This window comes from Dendroctonus ponderosae, unplaced genomic scaffold (assembly GCF_020466585.1).
Source record: "Dendroctonus ponderosae isolate FM_Combo_2020 unplaced genomic scaffold, Dpon_F_20191213v2 Dpon_F_20191213_3, whole genome shotgun sequence".
NCBI classification, from domain to species: Eukaryota; Metazoa; Arthropoda; class Insecta; order Coleoptera; family Curculionidae; genus Dendroctonus; species Dendroctonus ponderosae.
Window position 1 is genome coordinate 12,208,591 of NW_026018508.1, and position 17,752 is coordinate 12,226,342.

The following is a 17,752-nucleotide window of genomic DNA, read 5'->3' on the forward strand; positions in this document are numbered from 1 at the left end:
CTGTTCCTTACAGTTTCTGAGCCATATCGTACGCAGCTCGTTTGGAAATCTTATTGAAGCTGCAAATCGTGACAGCAGGAAAGTGAAAATCGGCATTTTTGAAATGTGGTGAATATGGATATGTTATCACCGGATTGGCCAGAAAATCGATCCATGACACGGCGACAAGACCAATTGAAAGAGCTAACGCTGTAAAACAAACAGCAGACCAGAAGAATCTACAAGAATTATGATTTACTAAGAAACAGAAACATGTAAATCCCTTACCTGCTGTATATGGAAGATTCCGAAAGTATGTACTTCCAACCGTGCAAGCCAGTTTTTTTACAAAATACCTTACATTGAGCGATTGCGAATGAAGCAAAATTTTTTAAGGGCCTCTTCATTGGGGGAGGGCTAAAGTTTTCCTTAACTGGTTAAACAAACAGCAGGTAGCGATAGTTGATAGTATCAAGCAGGACTTTTATGGTGTTTGTGATATTTATGTGCTAACTTAATTATTCATTGACTTTGCAACATCGTGTCTGGGTGCGGACAACAAATCGTCATTAAAAATTTAAACGATTAGGGTGAGGGAAGTTAATGGAAGATAATTACAGCAAAACGTCGTTAAAAGACTACTTCCGAAACTTTTTAAGCTGGCTATCGGCAAAAAAATTGGTTCCAGTCTGATAAAAATGTGTAATTTTTTCGTTGATAAATAAAATGTTAACAAAATCTTTTAATCTCATCTTTCATGTGGTGAATATTAACTAAATTGTCTTCCATATACACTCAGAACAGATGCATAAAATCGCAGCAAAATTAATTAAATCGAGTGAAACTTCTCAATAAATCTGTAAACTAAATTTAAATATCCGATTCATCAGTCAAGTCCTAATAAAATAAACCTCTACATGCATTGTACTGGAAATGTATTTTAAAGCTTTATTTGTATAAGTAATGGCCACCGATCAAGCAATTATCAGAGAAAGCAAACCGATCAACATGGTGAGAGAGCGGTTTTACAATTTGTTTAGAAACCCTCTAAAGATGTATGTTTGGGAATATTTTCGTCTCATTTAGTCAGCTTCCTGGCAAAAATTTGCTCAAAGGAATCACCTTTCGCACAAGATTCTTGTGGCGGAAAATAGGTAGGGATTAAGTAAAGTAACGACGTATTTTTCTGGAAATATGCTGCAAGTAAATATGTTTGTGCATCGATACTGTTCGTGCTTCGGCAGGGTGTTCTAATTCCTTTCAGTAATATCGTCAAATATTTGCCTTTACACTGACACCTCAATATGCCGATATTTGAGCCTTGCTTTAGAAGATTTCGAAATCCACTAAAGTAATTTATTTCTGAGATTATGATGCAGCTGAACAAGCTTCAATTTGTTTATTGGATGTGCCTTTATGATCGCATGATTTTTTTTTCGCTATGGTTTTTGCATTATAGGGCAAATTTATTAAAATGAATTCTGCAGTTTTCGCTCAGCTAGATTTAGTTTGTTTTTTTTTCAAAATTGTCGGTAATTTCGATCTTAAACATTTGGCCGCACGAAAACACTTTGCCTTACCACTTATATTTTTTGAGCAACTGACCTCATAAAGAGGCAATCGTTTCAAATATCCAAAAAGAACAATTATGTTGCAGATAATCATTGACTTTTTAAGCAGTAAAAATATAGCTGTAGCTTTCGAAGGGCACGTCTGTTCACAAATGGAGTATGTTTCCTTCTGGAAATGTGGAAAACCGTGAGAACATTTAAATGCTTTCGGGAGATTTCTGGAGATTTTCATGCGACAAAATGTATTCGAGAATTTCACTATTTGAAGTTCACCATTTGAGATGTTTTAAGAGAAAAAAGACTTGCACAGGATGGCAAATGCTTATAGCAAATTGGCTATAAGTTCAATCGTTCACAAGTGTACAAAAAAGTACAGCTTTTATTCAATTGCAGGATACTTGACTGAACATTTGAAGGAAATCGTTGAAAGCAAATGTTCCTGCAAATGGAACAGTTTTACAGTTGGAAACTTCGCTTATTTAAAGAAAATTTTTGCAGTGGCTGCTGGTGGGCTTTCGTCTGCATAGGTACCCCTATAGGTCTGGTTTCGTGGTAAGTTGAGGTGAATAAACACAAGCGTTTAATGCATGTGCTGTTTAAATTACTTACCTCACTTTTACTGTTAAATGATTTTTGTGTAAAACGTCGAGCAATAAGTTGAACTCTTTCTCTGGAAGAAGGCCGGTTTTATTAGTATTTTTATATTATTGTAACCCCTTTGGAAATGTTATTGAAGCTGCAAATTGCAACTAAAAGAAAGTGAGCAAACTGGAGAAAATTTGACCGGTGAGTCAAGTGGGGCAATATTCAAATCGCATTGCCTTGAATTCTTATGCCTTCTTTAATTGCCAAAGTCATTGAAAGTAAAATGGCAGTAAAGCATATTCAAATCCAGCCAAATCTGCAAAAATTTCGCTTTTTCAAGCAAAAACAAGATGTTTCAATTTGTACCTGAAGCAGGCCGAGTTCTCGATAACTATGTATTTCCAAGCATGAAAGCCTACATGTTGACATATCAGCTTCTGTTTCATGCCAGTTAACGCAGAAACTCGAATCACACTAATGTGCAAAGCAGACTTGCTCGAAAGAATTGAAATGAATTAAACATGCCGCAGATCATCCAGCCTGATTTTCTAATTCCTGTTTAGTTTTTATCAACTAATCCATGTGAAATATGTTAGTTTTAAGGAGCAATTGCTGAACTTTCAGCTCTGTATTATTTTTTTTGTCTTAGGTCTTATTTTAATGTTTTAGGAGAAATTTTCTGACTTAAAGCAATCCAAAATTCAAGCCAAAGTCTAGATTTTTGTATCTAAAATGCTGCCTTTATTTCTTGTACACAACTATACGTCCATTCCAATTATATGTTTTGAATATAAAAATCCTGGACAAATAATGAATGTTTCTCAAAGTTTTGAAACATAAAAACTTGTAGAATGTGAAATTTGGTCTCTTTATCAGCTCGTTAAAAAGTTGCCAGCTTTAACCGACTTGCCAAAACAAAATTATTCGAGCTTTATCAGGCACATTGAAAGAAATTCGCAACGTATGGAAGTAGCATGTACTCAATTGTTTATTTGCAGACGTCGTGCTAAAATAAATCTACAAGTGCCTGGATTGAAGATTCTCATCTGAAGTTTCCATATAAAATGAAAAAGCCTCAGGCTCTGGATCATATTCGAAACTTTCATCACGGGGGTTTTCTTTGGCCAGACATTTTAAGGTAAAAACTAGTTTTATGCATAGTCAATTAATATTTGCCTTTTTACTATTAACCAACTGTTATCCAAAGTGCAGGCCCTTTGAGTACTTACTCTATACATCTAAGTGTAAAATTCATTGGAGCTTTTTCAAATTTATTTATTTTTGCTTTCTAATTTTAAAACTTGTTTAGTAGGTATGTACTTACTAAAAAAAACTTTTCAATACTTTTTGCCATCCATATTTAAATTTGGCGAGTCAAGGGTCACATTTATATCAGGCTTAGAGCCAACACATCGGAATTAACGGAGTAAAAATCGCATTATGATGAAAACAAAACATTCTACATTCATTTTGTTTAAATTTATGGACAAGAAGATATGGATTTAATAAATTAATCATAATAAATATGCGATAAAAAAATATTGTTTACTTTCTGCGCAATCTTGGGAAAACAGCATTGGAAAGAACACCAACTTTGGAGGCTTCAAAGTTTTATTAAACACCTTTTGAAATTTAGCATGCACTCAAAATCGTGTATGCAAACCCAAAGTAAATGTTTTCTTAGGAAGTTTTTACGTTCCTTTGTAGTTGTCTTAAAAATATGCTTAAATTACGTTTCCCGTAACGATGCAGTAAAGCGTCTTCTAATCTACATTTTTTAAAACAAAAGCACTCAACCAAAACAAATATAAACACAGATTTTGTATTGGTACAAATTTTCTGAAAAGGAAATTGAGAAAGCCTTAGCTTGATAGAGTTGCGCGTAAAAATCCTGTTTAAAAAATCTGTTTAGAGAAACTTGATATTTGTTGAAACATACACCTGCCAAGCCGTTCAGATCCCAGGCCAATAATTTATTGTTGCAAATTATCAACTAATGAATTATAACTAGCCGAAAAATGATGCAAGTTTATAGTAAGTTTTACTGATAATCTCATTCATTGAAGCCAAGAGCTACTTAGAGCTGATATTTATGGCGCATTCAAATCAAGCCAGACGGCGAGACGAATACTTTGATGCGATAATGGCTGGGAATTTGGCAGCTTCAGCTTCATCATTTGAGGAATTTAACATGTTAAACGCAAAGTTATAAAATAGACATTGAGCAAATGCCTCACTCAAACTCGTGGCGCGTGTTTGATAATTGAGAATATCCTGAAGATGTACCTACGCTGTACATTCTGTTCTAAATTTGAATTTTGCTTTCAAACATTCCGCAGTTTGTTTAACTGGATATCAAAGGTAGGCCCTCAACACAAAGGGTGGTGGCTGTTAAAGACTTTTCTATGCGACAGTAAGTAGGTATTTTTAAATTGATTATATTTTAAGCCAAATAAACCCGGGTTGCACAGTTAAATCTATTGCAATGGTATAAAATGTTACAGGGTATCTGCGACACATTTAATCTCTTAATATTAAAGGCTCTGTTTCTAATACCCGCGCCGATCCGCTTTGATAATGCTTGATAGAAAACAAATATCCGAACTAAAGCTCTAAAGCCCTAATTAGTATATTTGTGCTCACAGTGAAAATGTTATGCCAGGCATTAGATCAATTAATGTATTTACGTGTAAATCGATATAACGTGATGTGATATCAGTAGAAAAGGAATTGGCGGCGAAGAAACCTTGCTAGACTTGGATTTCGTATTTTGCCCGGTAAAATCAGATATTTTTTTACAACTTTATTGCTTGAGAGCATTTACAATTAACTGAAGTTTTGCGGCTGTTGAGTGAGTGAGTTATTGCTTATACTGTTAAACTTGAGTAACCAATGGATATCATCTAATCATTCTAATCTCATTTATCAATTAAATGTGAAATAATTAATTCCGGAAGCGCGTAATGAATATATTGCGGTTTAGCACACGAAACTAATGAGAATTATATAATGAATTAATAAATTGCTGATTGGTGGCGTGTTATTTCATTGTTGCCCATATTCTGTAAATTCCAGTGTTTGTGCCATGCATTATTGACAAAACAACTGCATTCTATTGCAACACTCCAACGCTTTGATGAATTTTAGTGAATTATTAACTTTACTACACAACATGAAATATGTACGTGCAAACAAACTTCTTTTGGAACCAGAGCAACTAATAATGATTTTATAAGCGATTAACCTGTTAATATACACAACAAACATTGATTAGTGAAGTTCTATTGCTAGTGCGAGTTATTTGCTAACCTTGACTAATAAATTTTTAATCAGAAGATTATGTATTTTTTCGTATCAGTAGATTTAGCGTTTATTAACACGTGAATTCGATCTAGTCGTATATAGGAACTATTTTAAGTTCAATTCATAAAATAGGCCTTCATTTGTTTGATGATCCCATTAAGTTCCGCATAGGTTAACGACGAAAAAATTGAATGGCCCAATTCTAATGCTATTAGTTCTTTAAAAGGAAACTGAGAGGAGATAATGGATGGAAAAGTTTTGACATGGTCAATACGAAGCGGGAAGTTTACACTAATTGTATTATTTTGGTTTATTTTCCTGACTGCGTGTAATTGTTATTATATTATTTTCCTTCCTGTGCTCTAGTCAAAGTGTGAAACAAAAATGTGTATATCGTTTATTTCATAAAGTTGTCGGCGAGACAACAGCGCCCTCATCAGATTCAAAATTCATACAAACTCATAATTGGTAAACGTTACATTCTTTTAGGTGTTGGCTGTCTTGAATCCTTAAAAATAATACAATAATTAATTGTATTTTAAGATAATTGAGATGGAATCAATCAGAGTGTTTTGGGAATGTTAATTGTTGGGTTCAATGGATTATGTTTCAACCCTTCCATTTTACACTATAGGTGTTTCTAAACTTTCCGTTCACACCAATGGCGATATCATCCACATATAGAGTCAAAAAACGTCTGTTCTTGAAAACCTCGAGGAGCCGATCAAAGCTGCCTAAAGCTTATAAAAGCAAACATAATTAATTACAGAAAAACGGGAAAAATAATGCTACATAATGCGAAAGATCTACAATTTTGAAAAAAAAATTGAGGAATTTTAATTTTGGCTTTATCAGAAAAAGATTGCGTTTTTCCCAACTGCAATATGCCAAAAATTAACAAGTTGCTATCGAACGCGCGGTCGAATTCATATTTCCTGGCTCAGATAGTTAAAATGTTCCTTCTTCCTCGCATGAATTGATGTTGCAATTGCGAAAAAAACTATAAACTAAACATTTTTGCTGACGTCCGTTTATATTTATTGAAAACTATCTGCAATCGTGATGATTCGAACCATACGTTTTCCAGGCGGCGTTATTGACTATCATTCCTATTTTCGGTTTAAAGCTTAAGTTTACATTAAGTATTAGGAATATCCAGAAGCGAGCACTTGGGCCTCCTCTAAATCGGGAACGTCCAGCCTGCCTGGATTTCTTGTACGATTGGCGCGGCAATTTCTACCTACAATTAACTGAATGCATCAGTTGTGGCAAAATTCTGGCTAATCCTAATCAAACAATGTTTGGTTGGCTCAATGTTTAGTGGGACGGATGATAAACTGATCGGCAAATACACGTCGATTGTTTCGGGTTTATGCCAAATAATACTAATTTTGATAGTCGGATTTCCAGTATAAAGGAAGACGTGCGGGTTTAGAGGTATAGCTGAATATAGTGGATCTAATAACTTGTGGAAATTTCAAAGGAAATTGTGCAAATAAGGATTAAAGTGCCAAGCTAGAAGATCTCAATATTGACTAGCGGATAAGGCCGCTTAGAACGGTAAGTATCGCGGCGTTTATTTGGGTATGAATTTTCTATCTTTCATATGTAAATTGAGATTAATTTGCCCAAAATAACCTAGATATCCATATTGAAATTCAGCCGTTAATATGAATCGGCTGTAAAAAAATCCATAACATGGACCGCTTCAAAGGTTAATGAGTGAAATATCCACTGATGACTTTAGAAATAGCCGATATCGTTTGAACTGAATTCCAAAAATTCATCAAATTAAATGCGTTAATGCACGATAAATAATTTGCGGATTTCGCACAAAAGTCAAAGATTAAGTTGTTTGTCGCCACATAGCGTTGTTGCTGTGAGAAAAATTACTGAAAATGTGTGGCATTTTTCAGGAAAACACAAATTTTTTAATGTAAAAACCGAATTTCATTATAACTTTGTCCAGTGCACTAAAATGCAACTCTAAATGAAATCAGTTTGATTTGTGTTGAGGCACATTAACACAATTTAACAAATATTTAAATTAATATAAAAATGGCAAAAAAAAACCAAAGGGATGCAGCCAAATGACGAACTTTTGAAAGTATTTGAGGTCAATGCATAGATTTTCCCCCAATAATTATCGATTTCGATTGGCAACATAAAGAGCCTTCTGTCCAAAGCGAAGTCTAAAACTTTCCTAATATTTTTCAAATTAATTATATTTTGCTCTCAATCTGAATGTTCTTCTTATAAAACGATTCTTGGCTTATTCATGAATCAGCTTATAAACCAGAAATCTTTATCCATTGACAACGGTGCAAGATAAAACAGTACAAGTGTAATATGAAATGTTGTAGATAAAGAAATAGAGTTATTTTTGTTTCATCTCTATATAATCCTGGCTTACGTGACGCGAACATGTTTCCCTGTGTAAGCGTTACAGAAAAATGCACTTTAAGCTTGATGACTCCCTAAAAACTTACGGAACTGATAAATTTTACTTTTCAATTATCTTTCCACTAATACTGATTGAAAACGGAGGTTTTTTGAATGAGAGCCTGCGAAAATACACTGAATTACATAATTTTTGATTTATAGATTTGTTTAATTCACAGAAACTTATAAAATCACGGATCTTAAGAAATCGTAAACTGCCTTTACGTACTTGGAGAGTCAAATGTTGGAAGGCGTAAAACTTTAACAGCTTTGATACTAAATAATTAATTCTGCAATAAACCGTACAGTTTATTAAATATCACATTTTTTGCTTAAAGTTGCCATTTGGAAAAGCTGTTAAAATTTTTTATAGGCATTAGTTTTAAAGTTCTTTACGTAAAGTCACATGCACAAACTAGGCTTCGTTTGTTTTGATTAGCCAGTTTTTTATCACAACAGTGGCATCAGCATGTGTTGCTACAGAAGTTGTTCTTATTCTTGGTGATATTGTCGCAGACCGTCAGGAACATTGGAATATAATGGAATTAAATTACTGTGTTCGCAGCAATTGACAAAGTTGAGAAAAATATGTTTTTTTTTGCTTTCATCACGAAAGGCATGATATGAACCTATGAACATTTGGTTTCTGTTGATGGTTAGTATTTAACGGTGTTTTATTCCGTTGGAGGATGGTGCGGAAGCAGTTTTTTCCCTGTTATCACATTGAGCCTTTTGGTGTTAAATTTCTCGAAGACTTTGAAGATCATCGTTATCAACCAGTCGGCGTATAGGAAGAAGACTCTTTAGACTTGATCAGTGGGCCACAATAATTATTAAGGCTCAATATTCCATCTGTACATTTTCCAGATAGCTCATGAATAATTTTTCCAAACATCAGCTCTTTTACTAGCTTTTTTATATAAATGTCACTCTTTGGAGCTTGCTTTATATTTGTAATTTCAAAAGTGATAGATCGTCGAATTTTCAGACAAATCTGTATCATCTGGAACTGTATGTATCTCTGAAGGCCAGTGTGTAAGTTTACCAATAGATTAACATTGCAAATTATTGATTTTCACGCTGAAAGCTTAAAGAAGTTCGCTGTTCTGTCTATATAGTAGACAATTTTGTACCTCATGCTGGAAGTTTTGCGATTAAATTGGTCGTGGCTGGATCATAAAATATATATGTGTGTTATTTGGGCGACGAAAACGCATACATTTCCTTGATACCTGGCTTTATGTTCCATATAATACAAAATTTTTCATTTAACTGAAGTTTGAAGAAAAAGTGCCTGATCCAAAACGAATGGTTCGAAATAAATCAGCAGACACCTTTTTCAGATTGTGTTAAGCCAATTAATATCCCAGGTAAAGGCAAATATCCAGCTGAGAGAAAACAAACTACTGTTTCCCTAAATAGAACCTTGCGAAACGTATACATATGAATGTAAATGCTACTCTTCAAATAAACATTGTAGATTCGCCAATTCATTCAAATCAACATAAAATCGAATTAGGGGCGTCGTTGCTTTTTGATGAGCCATAAATTGTCCCAGATTTGCAATTGTCTGCGAAAAAATGCAATTTTTGGGTTTTAATGATACACACGTTTGAGTCTCGTTGTCTGCCAAATTTACTTAAACTCAATCCACTTAAGCACCAAAAACGCACAAAACATGCTAAATATAAATTGAGTTGATTCCATCCAGTTTTATTCATATCGCATTAATGATGGCTTTTTTTTCAATTTATATCGGAATTAATTTTCCAGCTTATGTGATTATGTGTGGGTTTGTTTTCCGACTACTTTAATATGATTGAGCGTAACAAATCAATCGTCTATTGACAACAGTTCGAAAATCGATCTGTGTGTCAGATGGGTTTATTGTGGTTGCCAATATTTACTCTAAATACTGCCACTGTTTACCAGGTTGTCCTGAACTGTATACAAATAAAAGAAAAAATACGAGGTGACTCACAATGTATTGACAGCAGCTTGATAGGGCAACGATAAAGTTAACAATTTACAACGTGAAAATAATTATTTTGTTTATAAGCTGGTGGAAAACGGCGTGCTAATCGTCTGTTTCAAACGATTTTATTTCGCATTTATTTTGCTTGTCTTCTTAAACTTCGAACATATATTTATATCGTTGCTATTATTGATGTCTTACATTTTTCAGCTGTTAATTTATGCCTTTTGCCACTTGAACAAACATCACAAACGTAAACTTGAAATTCGAAAGGCTTCAGCAGATTTAAGTCTTAAAATATCACTTTTCCTTGCAAAACTTTGCATTGCTTTTATTACTCTCTACTGTTGCCTTTTGCTCTAATTTTATATATGCCTGGAATCGTGAAGGAAAATAGACGAATTACCTCTAATCATGGCCTGATGAATCACATGACTTACCAAAGATCGTACAATTGACTTTCTCATTTTATGGATTTATCAACTGATGGTGATGATTGATGATTTTCAAAGTTAGAAGCAATTATCGATTAGCGAAAGCGGGGCTCTTGCTTTATACGGTATTTCTGGAAAACATCTTTGAGGTCCCATTAAGAACAGGAAATGGATAATTCACGTTAATTCTTTGATTGATTTGAATCTTTCATTCCATATCCCGCTTGACAATATTAGTGTTTTGGCTGGGATCAAACCTGTGTGAAAATGTAGACTTTACCAAGCCACAGAGGGTGCAAGAGCACTGAAACCAACTCCATGAAGCTATTTTTATGGAAAATCTGGATCCCATCAGCAATTGCATAATCAAATCATCAAGTATTATACAACTAAACATTCTGGTTCGACTAGATAAATTTGCGGCGCCAATAATTTATAAAATGATATGATCTGGACGGGAGCAAGTACAGATAAAATTATCCTGAATTAAATAAACCAGTTCTATAATTGTGAGCGGAAACTCTAAACCGGCACGTTGTCAACAAACAAAGTCATCAATGGAACACTTCAAATCACGCCGTCGGAGCAACCAAACGCAATTAATCAAGTTCTTGGGTTTCGCCTATTAATTGAACGATGATTAACCAATAGAATAATCTTCTGGAACAATGATAGGAACATCTTTAAGTTTGATATACCAATCAGGGTACTCGAGCTTGAGTGGACAATGATTCCGAGAAACATGAGAGGCTTTAGACTTGTGATGATGATGTCATTAATGTTTTCTCTTAGCGAACTTTGGTTCACTGATCAAACCGTTAGAACTAAACAACTGTGCCATTTCATCAAAGTGTAATTACCCTCAAAAATACAATTTCTGCGATTGCTTATCACCTAGACACCTAAATTACAACCGACTGAACTATTATTGTTTTCATTTGTAAGGATTTTGATAATGATAAGAGTCGAAACGTTCGAACATTTAATTCATTTTGAACCCGGGTAATCTAATCTTTCAATTTTTGCCCGTATTACCTGTTTGTGCGATCGATTGATTCAAATTACTTTGTGCTTTGTGCCGCCTTCATTAATGCGTTAATAAACAGCTTAAGAGGCTCTGACCGACAGCCCAACCTAATCGACTCACTCATTAGGGCCAACAGGCTACTTTATCTAATTAAAATTTTCCTTGCAGAAAATAATGAGCGGTTCTAACGAGAGCTTTGCGGATTTTCTCGATCCCAGTTTTTGTGGACGGAATATCTCAACACCTGGTAAGTAAAAAACCAAATGCTAAAAGTCCCAAAAAGGGCATTTTAACAATTGAAACTTTTGAGAAATCAATTCTCACTTCTCATTATTGCAGCTTCAGTTGCTCAAATGCTCGTTGTTGCATCAACAAACGCCTAAACTTGCAGTTGATCATTTTCAGGTTCGTGTCCAGAAATTTTCGACAAAATTCTTTGTTGGCCTGAAACTCCACCTGGAATCACTGCGAATCAATCCTGTCCAAACTATGATAAGGATTTACAGGCTACGCATTTGGCCTATAAAGACTGTTTGCCAAATGGAACTTGGTATGTGAATGAAGAGAATATTACCTGGACGAATTATCAGTTTTGTACCGTTTCGTCTGACGCTGATTTAGAGGTAAGCCATAAACTGTTTAGTTTTTTATATCTGCAATTGTTTCATATTTTTGTAGTTCTACAAATTTATCAATTTCCTATACAGTGTGGGATACACGATATCCTCAATTGCCCTACTAGTGTCTCTAGTTATTTTTTTCTCATTTAGGTAAGTTTCACTTCGAAAAATTCAATGTGCCTTAAATTTAGCTGATTTTGCAGCAAAATTAAATAAATCCGGTATAAACAAAATAAACTTAAGCCTTCATTAGAGTGCCTGACTCCAAATAGACAGGACCATAAAAATTATTAACCAAATTTAAATTATTTTGAATAAACTACTGTTCACTAATGCGCGCTTTAAGCTGCTGATTTAAACCTTTATTATACTTAAGCAGGTTTTTATAACTAAACATTTCAGATCGTTGCGGTGTACGCGAATACGAATCCACGTCCAACTATTTATATCATTTCTATTTTATAATATATTGGCCATTATATGGTATGCAGAAGTGGTTATTAAAGTTGATGTGACGAATGGAAATCCGGTAGGTATATTTTATTATTATTATATATTATTTTTAAAACAAACGTGAAACAGATCGGAGCTGTTTAAAACAGACAAACACAAGTTTTTCATGGTTAACAAAAACATGTATTAGGGCTACACAATTGATTATGGAGAGAATTTTTGGCGTTCAGTAAGTCGAACAAAATTAATTTGGTATTTGTTTAGTTTATATGAAGCGCTCTTCGCCCGAAGCGTAAATATCAATTCATACATTGTGTTGTTTCATTTTTGCGTTAATAGTTGTACCGTAAAAGCTGCCGCAATTTTCATGAATAGAGCTGGTTTTCGAGATATTTTTTCAATAATAACTGGTTTTTATTTGAGATGAATAACAATTTTTGCATTATCATCCCTACAATGTTTACATAACATACACTACATAAATGTTAGCTTTAATAAGCTCGTTAATGTCTAGATGATTCTAAATGCTTACGAAGTACGTTAACAATCTGTGCGTAAAACGTCTAAATAATTCTGTGCCAAACCGATTTCCGTTTTTATTCCAAAAGCATTAAACAAAAGCGAAAGCTCATATTGCAAGTTTAATTGATTAATCGTTTCGTTAATGTTGTGCCCAGTTTAGAGCCGAAAAAACATTAATTTTAATTGGTGAAATCAATCAAAACAAGCAAAATCATGCCGTAACAAAAATACCTGCGATATGCAAATAAATCTTCAGTTTCCCCCAGTAATTGAACCGAGGCTTCAAAAAATATTTGTTCTCAAATAGATCTTTGAGAATTTATCGCTGGCGGTATTAGTTAAAATGGGCTTAGAAATTTGTATTTTATGCCTACCTGGAATGTGTTCGAGATGGATGAATTACATCTGCAAGAAAATCGTTAAAAGGCACTTAGCTAAACGGTTGGACGATTTAAGCAGTTTTTTCAGCTAAAGATCCTTAAAATGTACAAAAACCTCAAGAATATACATGCTGGTACTCCCATGATGAATCGAATCTCCACATTTCTTCCATACTAGGAAATAAATCAAACTGGTCAGGGCGATTTTCTGGGCCTTGATTAAAAATAAATAAAAGACATTTCTCATTTCCAACTTGGCGCTCTGAAAAATTACGGAACTTCACAAAAACTGGTGGGAAGATTTACCGTAAAAAAAAACGTTCCAGACTGATGAACGCTAATATTCCCTCAAAACTCCTGCAATATTAAATTATTCATAACTTAACTAAGCCGGAGTTTTTTCTCAGTTTGCTTGAGTACGTGTTGGGCCTTTTTTTCATTTGCAAAGTTTCAAATCGGTTTAGGGCTTGGCGAATTGTTACATGGAAATTTTGAGATGCAAAGCAAGGTTTTACATAATGGAGGTTTATCAAAAATGGTCTAATTTGGGGGAATAAATATGTTATTAAAAATTTCCTTAAGTTTTAGTTTAAACTGTTTAAGCTTCAACTAGAAACGAAGTGAAAATACAAAATTTTGTAAGGTTTCTTTCATCATTTACCTGAAATATTTCACCAAACAATAAAATATTTACAACACTCTGTAAGTTCAAGGTTTTATCTGCCTTGTTTATAAGTTTGGTTTGGTGTCAATTGACTGAAGACTATTCAAAAGGTAACGAAAGGAGCAACGCAAGGAAAAATAAAAAGTCGGTAACTATTCAGACAGCTGAAAATATTGAAAATATGAAAGTCGACTAAGAATTGAAACAGCTATTGAAAAATGAAGAAAGAATTCAGAATGTCATTGTTAGTTATTTGGAACTTATTTTAATGCTCCTAATTCATATTTATGGCTACGACAGATTAATTGCACGAATAAATAAATACACAACTTAACACGAGTTGACATGAGAAAATCAACAAGAATATGGGAAGACTCAAACATTTTTAAAACTCACATTGAAGCAAATGGAAAATTGTATAACAAATGTTTTAAATTTCATAAATCTGGAAATCAAGAACAACAATTAAAAACGATCAATTTGCTTCATTGACTTATCGGATAAACAAAACGTGAAATAATCTTTCCACACTTTTAACGCTCTTAACCCAAATGTTTATTTGCCGCAGGTTTGGTGTTTGTTTCTTTACATAGCTAGAGAGTACTTTATGGTGGCAAACTACATATGGATGTTTTGCGAAGCTCTTCACCTTCACATCGCTTTGGTTGTTGTCTTTGTGGCCGAAGAAAAAATCATGAAATGGTTTTACGGCTTCGGTTGGGGTGTTCCATCGGTAATTGTTTTGGTCCATAATCTCGTTCGAGTTTATTATAGCGGCGATGTTGGACGGTAAGTCGAAAAATTCCGCGTGTTTTTATCCAAAGTTTACCCAAAGTGTTGATTGATGACAGATTTAAGAATGCTGAATAGAATTACAAAAATTTATATAGAGCTGGAATCTTTTAGTAGTCAGACCTCTTAAGAAAAACTTCCGATGCCTTCTTTGGCCTTTCGCTTATGGTTTCACTTAGAAATCCCGTGTGGTTGTTTTGTAATTTCTCCTGAAAGCTCGTGTAACAAGCCCCCGCTCGTATAAGCTTTAAAGAGACGCCGAAAATCTGATAATAAAATCCTGGATGGCTCCCTTTCATAAACATACGACGAATTTAAAATGAAGAACTCTTGAAGTTTGGTAAGTTTCACAGAAAGTGGGCTGCTATTTAGAGGGCAAAGTTTTCCCATGAGCGAGAAGATAACATATTGATGATGCAAAATGGTCGAACTTTGAAGCCATTTGGATTTGAAATGTTTTAGTTTTGAATTAATAAAAGTATCTTTTGTTTGTTGCAGATGTTTTATGGAGGAAGTGACTTTCAGCACGTGGTTTATTATCGTGCCTATCACAATCACATTAGCGATATCAATGGGTGAGTAGACAAAGAAAATGAACGATTAACTAGCAACACAACGTGTGCTAAGAGAAACCTCAACCTCAATCCAGGCGCAAGCAAATAAATCAAGGCAACTTTTTAAACAAACTTCCCGAACTGTTTATAAATACTTTGTATGTCGGTAAAGAAGATTATTTTTAATCGCAGATTTCCCCATAACACAATTCCCCACTAAAAACAAACAGCGATATTTTTCGGTTATAAAAACATCGATACGCATTGGCCCTTTTCCGAACGGAAAAGGAATGGGGAAAATTCCAATTTAATATCCGCGGATCCATTTATTTGGTATCGGGCCTGAACTTTTTAATGTGGTGGTTTTTTCTTCACAACCCGGGAAGAACATATTTTATTTATATATTTATATCGAGCCAGCTTGAGGTTTCGAACCACAGAATAAACGCTCGCTCGCTCGCAATGTTTTCACCATGTATATATCCAATTTTATGAAAAGCAATGCTTTTTGCCTCTAACTTTATTAAAAGCCATTTGGATATAAGATTTGCAAAATTTAGTCCTCAAAACAAATTATTAGGCATACAAAAAACTCAAACCTTAGCTCTGTTGGTGGTGGAGACAAGCCGGTTCTCTAACCATTTATTATTTCATGTTGTTATTTAGCATCATTGATCCATTCTTCCTATAAATAAGCAAACTCCCGTTCTTTTCTTTTTCCCATTGAAAACTTTTTCACATTGAATTTTGTTTTTAATAACAGACTAGATTAAATTATATTTGATTTTAATTTGATATTAAATGCCGATTCTTCGTCCTCTTGAAGTTTGCCTAACAACGAAAAAACCTACTCTGGGATTGCTTTAAATTGGAATTGAAATTAAATTTGCTTCGGGATTATTTGCTTTTATTAAACGTCCTCAGTCGCTTTTTACCTTTGTTTAGGCTTTCATTTTAAGCTTATCAAACAGTAATTTGATGCTATTTCTTCTGCCATTATATGAACATTTACTTCACAAATTCACTGGCATCGTTGTGTTAGTAAACGATATTTTGCAGGTTTCTTGATCAATATCCTCAGGGTGATCCTGACAATTATGCACCCCAGTTCTCCAAATCCTGCTCCAGACAGCGTAAGAAAGGCGGTTAGAGCCGCTCTAATTTTGACGCCTCTATTTGGATTGCAATTTATCTTTATCCCGGTTAAACCAGATGCGCAACATCCACTTTACACGGTCCATCAGTACATCAGCATGGTTATTGGTTCGTATCAGGTAAGAAATATAATTTTTTTGTGGCCATTGCTTGAATGCGTCCTAGAAATACGTTTCTATTGCGTAAGCTTGAGCGAGAAAACCTCCTGAAGACGGAAGCAATTCTCGCCTTCAAAATGTCTGGATGAAAGTCGTTTCCCGGACGCCCCTAAAACCAAAAAAGCTCAACAAATTGCTCAAACATTTTTCATTTCACTTTCCATGGCTTTAGCAGGCTGAATGTAAAAAATAGTTTTTTAGGGTTTGTGCTGTGCAATCTTATATTGTTTCGCAAATCATGAAGTGCACCAAGCGATCAAGAGAAGCTTTCAACGGAAAATCAACTTTTACAACACCAGATCGACTGCGGATAGTGGAGCTGCTGGTGCCATGAATGGACACGTTCAGAATGGAAATGCGATCCCTTTGCTCTCTATGCATAGAAATTCGACGCCAAACACTCTCAAGGTATAAAAAGTAAGTGCAAACATTTGAAGTAAATGAGCTTTCCCGGTTATTTGAAATTTTTATTTCGGAATATTTCACTTTACTTACTTCTTGGCTTAATTGAATGCAATGTTTCAGATTTGAGACGAAAATCTGCTATTCCATTTTCTACTGAGCTTTGAAGTTGATCCAATCGCCACATTAAGATTCCTGAGTTGCAGATTCCAATCTAATGTTTAGATTCCGGTGCGAGTGCAGAAGAAAACCAGATTCAGTGCGGCTTAACTAAAAGCCAAGTGAAACAATGTTGCGAAATAAATATTTTTCATTTTTTGTAAGCGTGTGTTTCATTTTTATCCAAAACATGATACAAAATTCGATTATGGTCCTGCAAATTTATTATATAATAAACATTTCTCTGTTTTGCACTAGTCCTCAGCTAAAAAATTTCAAAGAATAAAAGAGACTTACATTTTAACCACATTTTCCTCCAAAATATGTACAAGGAAACGTTAAAATCGGTAAAATATACTCAACCACCAAGCAGACATTTAAACCAACCATTCATTGAAATCTCCGTCGACATCTCAATCAAGCTGAAGTAATTATATGATAATTAATGCCAATCCAGTATTGCGCATTGTTAATTTCAACATGAAAAATCATACAGTTGTACTTACACTTCCTTTCAAGAGAGAATTTGTATAATTAACAAATTACGTTCGTCCTGGCGTTCCCTAAATTGGAAAAT

General features: G+C 34.3%; 1 protein-coding gene and 1 long non-coding RNA gene across 4 annotated transcripts; one reads left to right on the forward strand and one right to left on the reverse strand.

The window, feature by feature from the left end:
* The first annotated feature begins 3,256 nt into the window (after positions 1-3,256).
* Positions 3,257-17,339, forward strand: LOC109537479 (calcitonin gene-related peptide type 1 receptor). Of its 3 annotated transcripts, none has more exons than XM_019904249.2 (10): positions 3,257-3,273; positions 11,485-11,563; positions 11,722-11,939; positions 11,995-12,086; positions 12,339-12,465; positions 14,524-14,744; positions 15,246-15,322; positions 16,361-16,575; positions 16,816-17,031; positions 17,140-17,339. In XM_019904249.2, exons 2-9 carry the CDS (start codon positions 11,491-11,493, stop codon positions 17,026-17,028), a joined length of 1,236 nt encoding a protein of 411 aa, XP_019759808.2. In that variant the 5' UTR covers positions 3,257-3,273; positions 11,485-11,490; the 3' UTR covers positions 17,029-17,031; positions 17,140-17,339. The 3 variants fall into 3 exon arrangements, 2 of the variants coding, with proteins under 2 accessions (XP_019759808.2, XP_019759807.2); XM_019904248.2 differs by lacking the exon at positions 3,257-3,273 and adding an exon at positions 6,603-6,998; XR_002171925.2 differs by lacking the exon at positions 3,257-3,273 and having other exon boundaries at positions 11,087-11,563; positions 16,808-17,031.
* On the reverse strand, positions 16,192-17,649 carry LOC109537480. Its single transcript, XR_002171926.2, has 3 exons — positions 17,473-17,649; positions 17,110-17,286; positions 16,192-16,723 (listed from the first exon to the last, which is right to left on the reverse strand). It is a non-coding gene; the product is annotated as an uncharacterized LOC109537480 (long non-coding RNA).
* Between the last annotated feature and the right edge of the window lie 103 nt (positions 17,650-17,752).

What these genes read in the sequence shown, in the direction of transcription:
- LOC109537479 (XM_019904249.2), top strand. Translation starts at nt 11,491, where the DNA reads ATGAGCGGTTCTAACGAGAGCTTTGCGGATTTTCTCGATCCCAGTTTT. An exon ending in ATGTGACGAATGGAAATCCG is followed by an intron (nt 12,466 to 14,523) that starts GTAGGTATATTT and finishes TATTTGCCGCAG; the next exon opens with GTTTGGTGTTTGTTTCTTTA. An exon ending in CACATTAGCGATATCAATGG is followed by an intron (nt 15,323 to 16,360) that starts GTGAGTAGACAA and finishes GATATTTTGCAG; the next exon opens with GTTTCTTGATCAATATCCTC.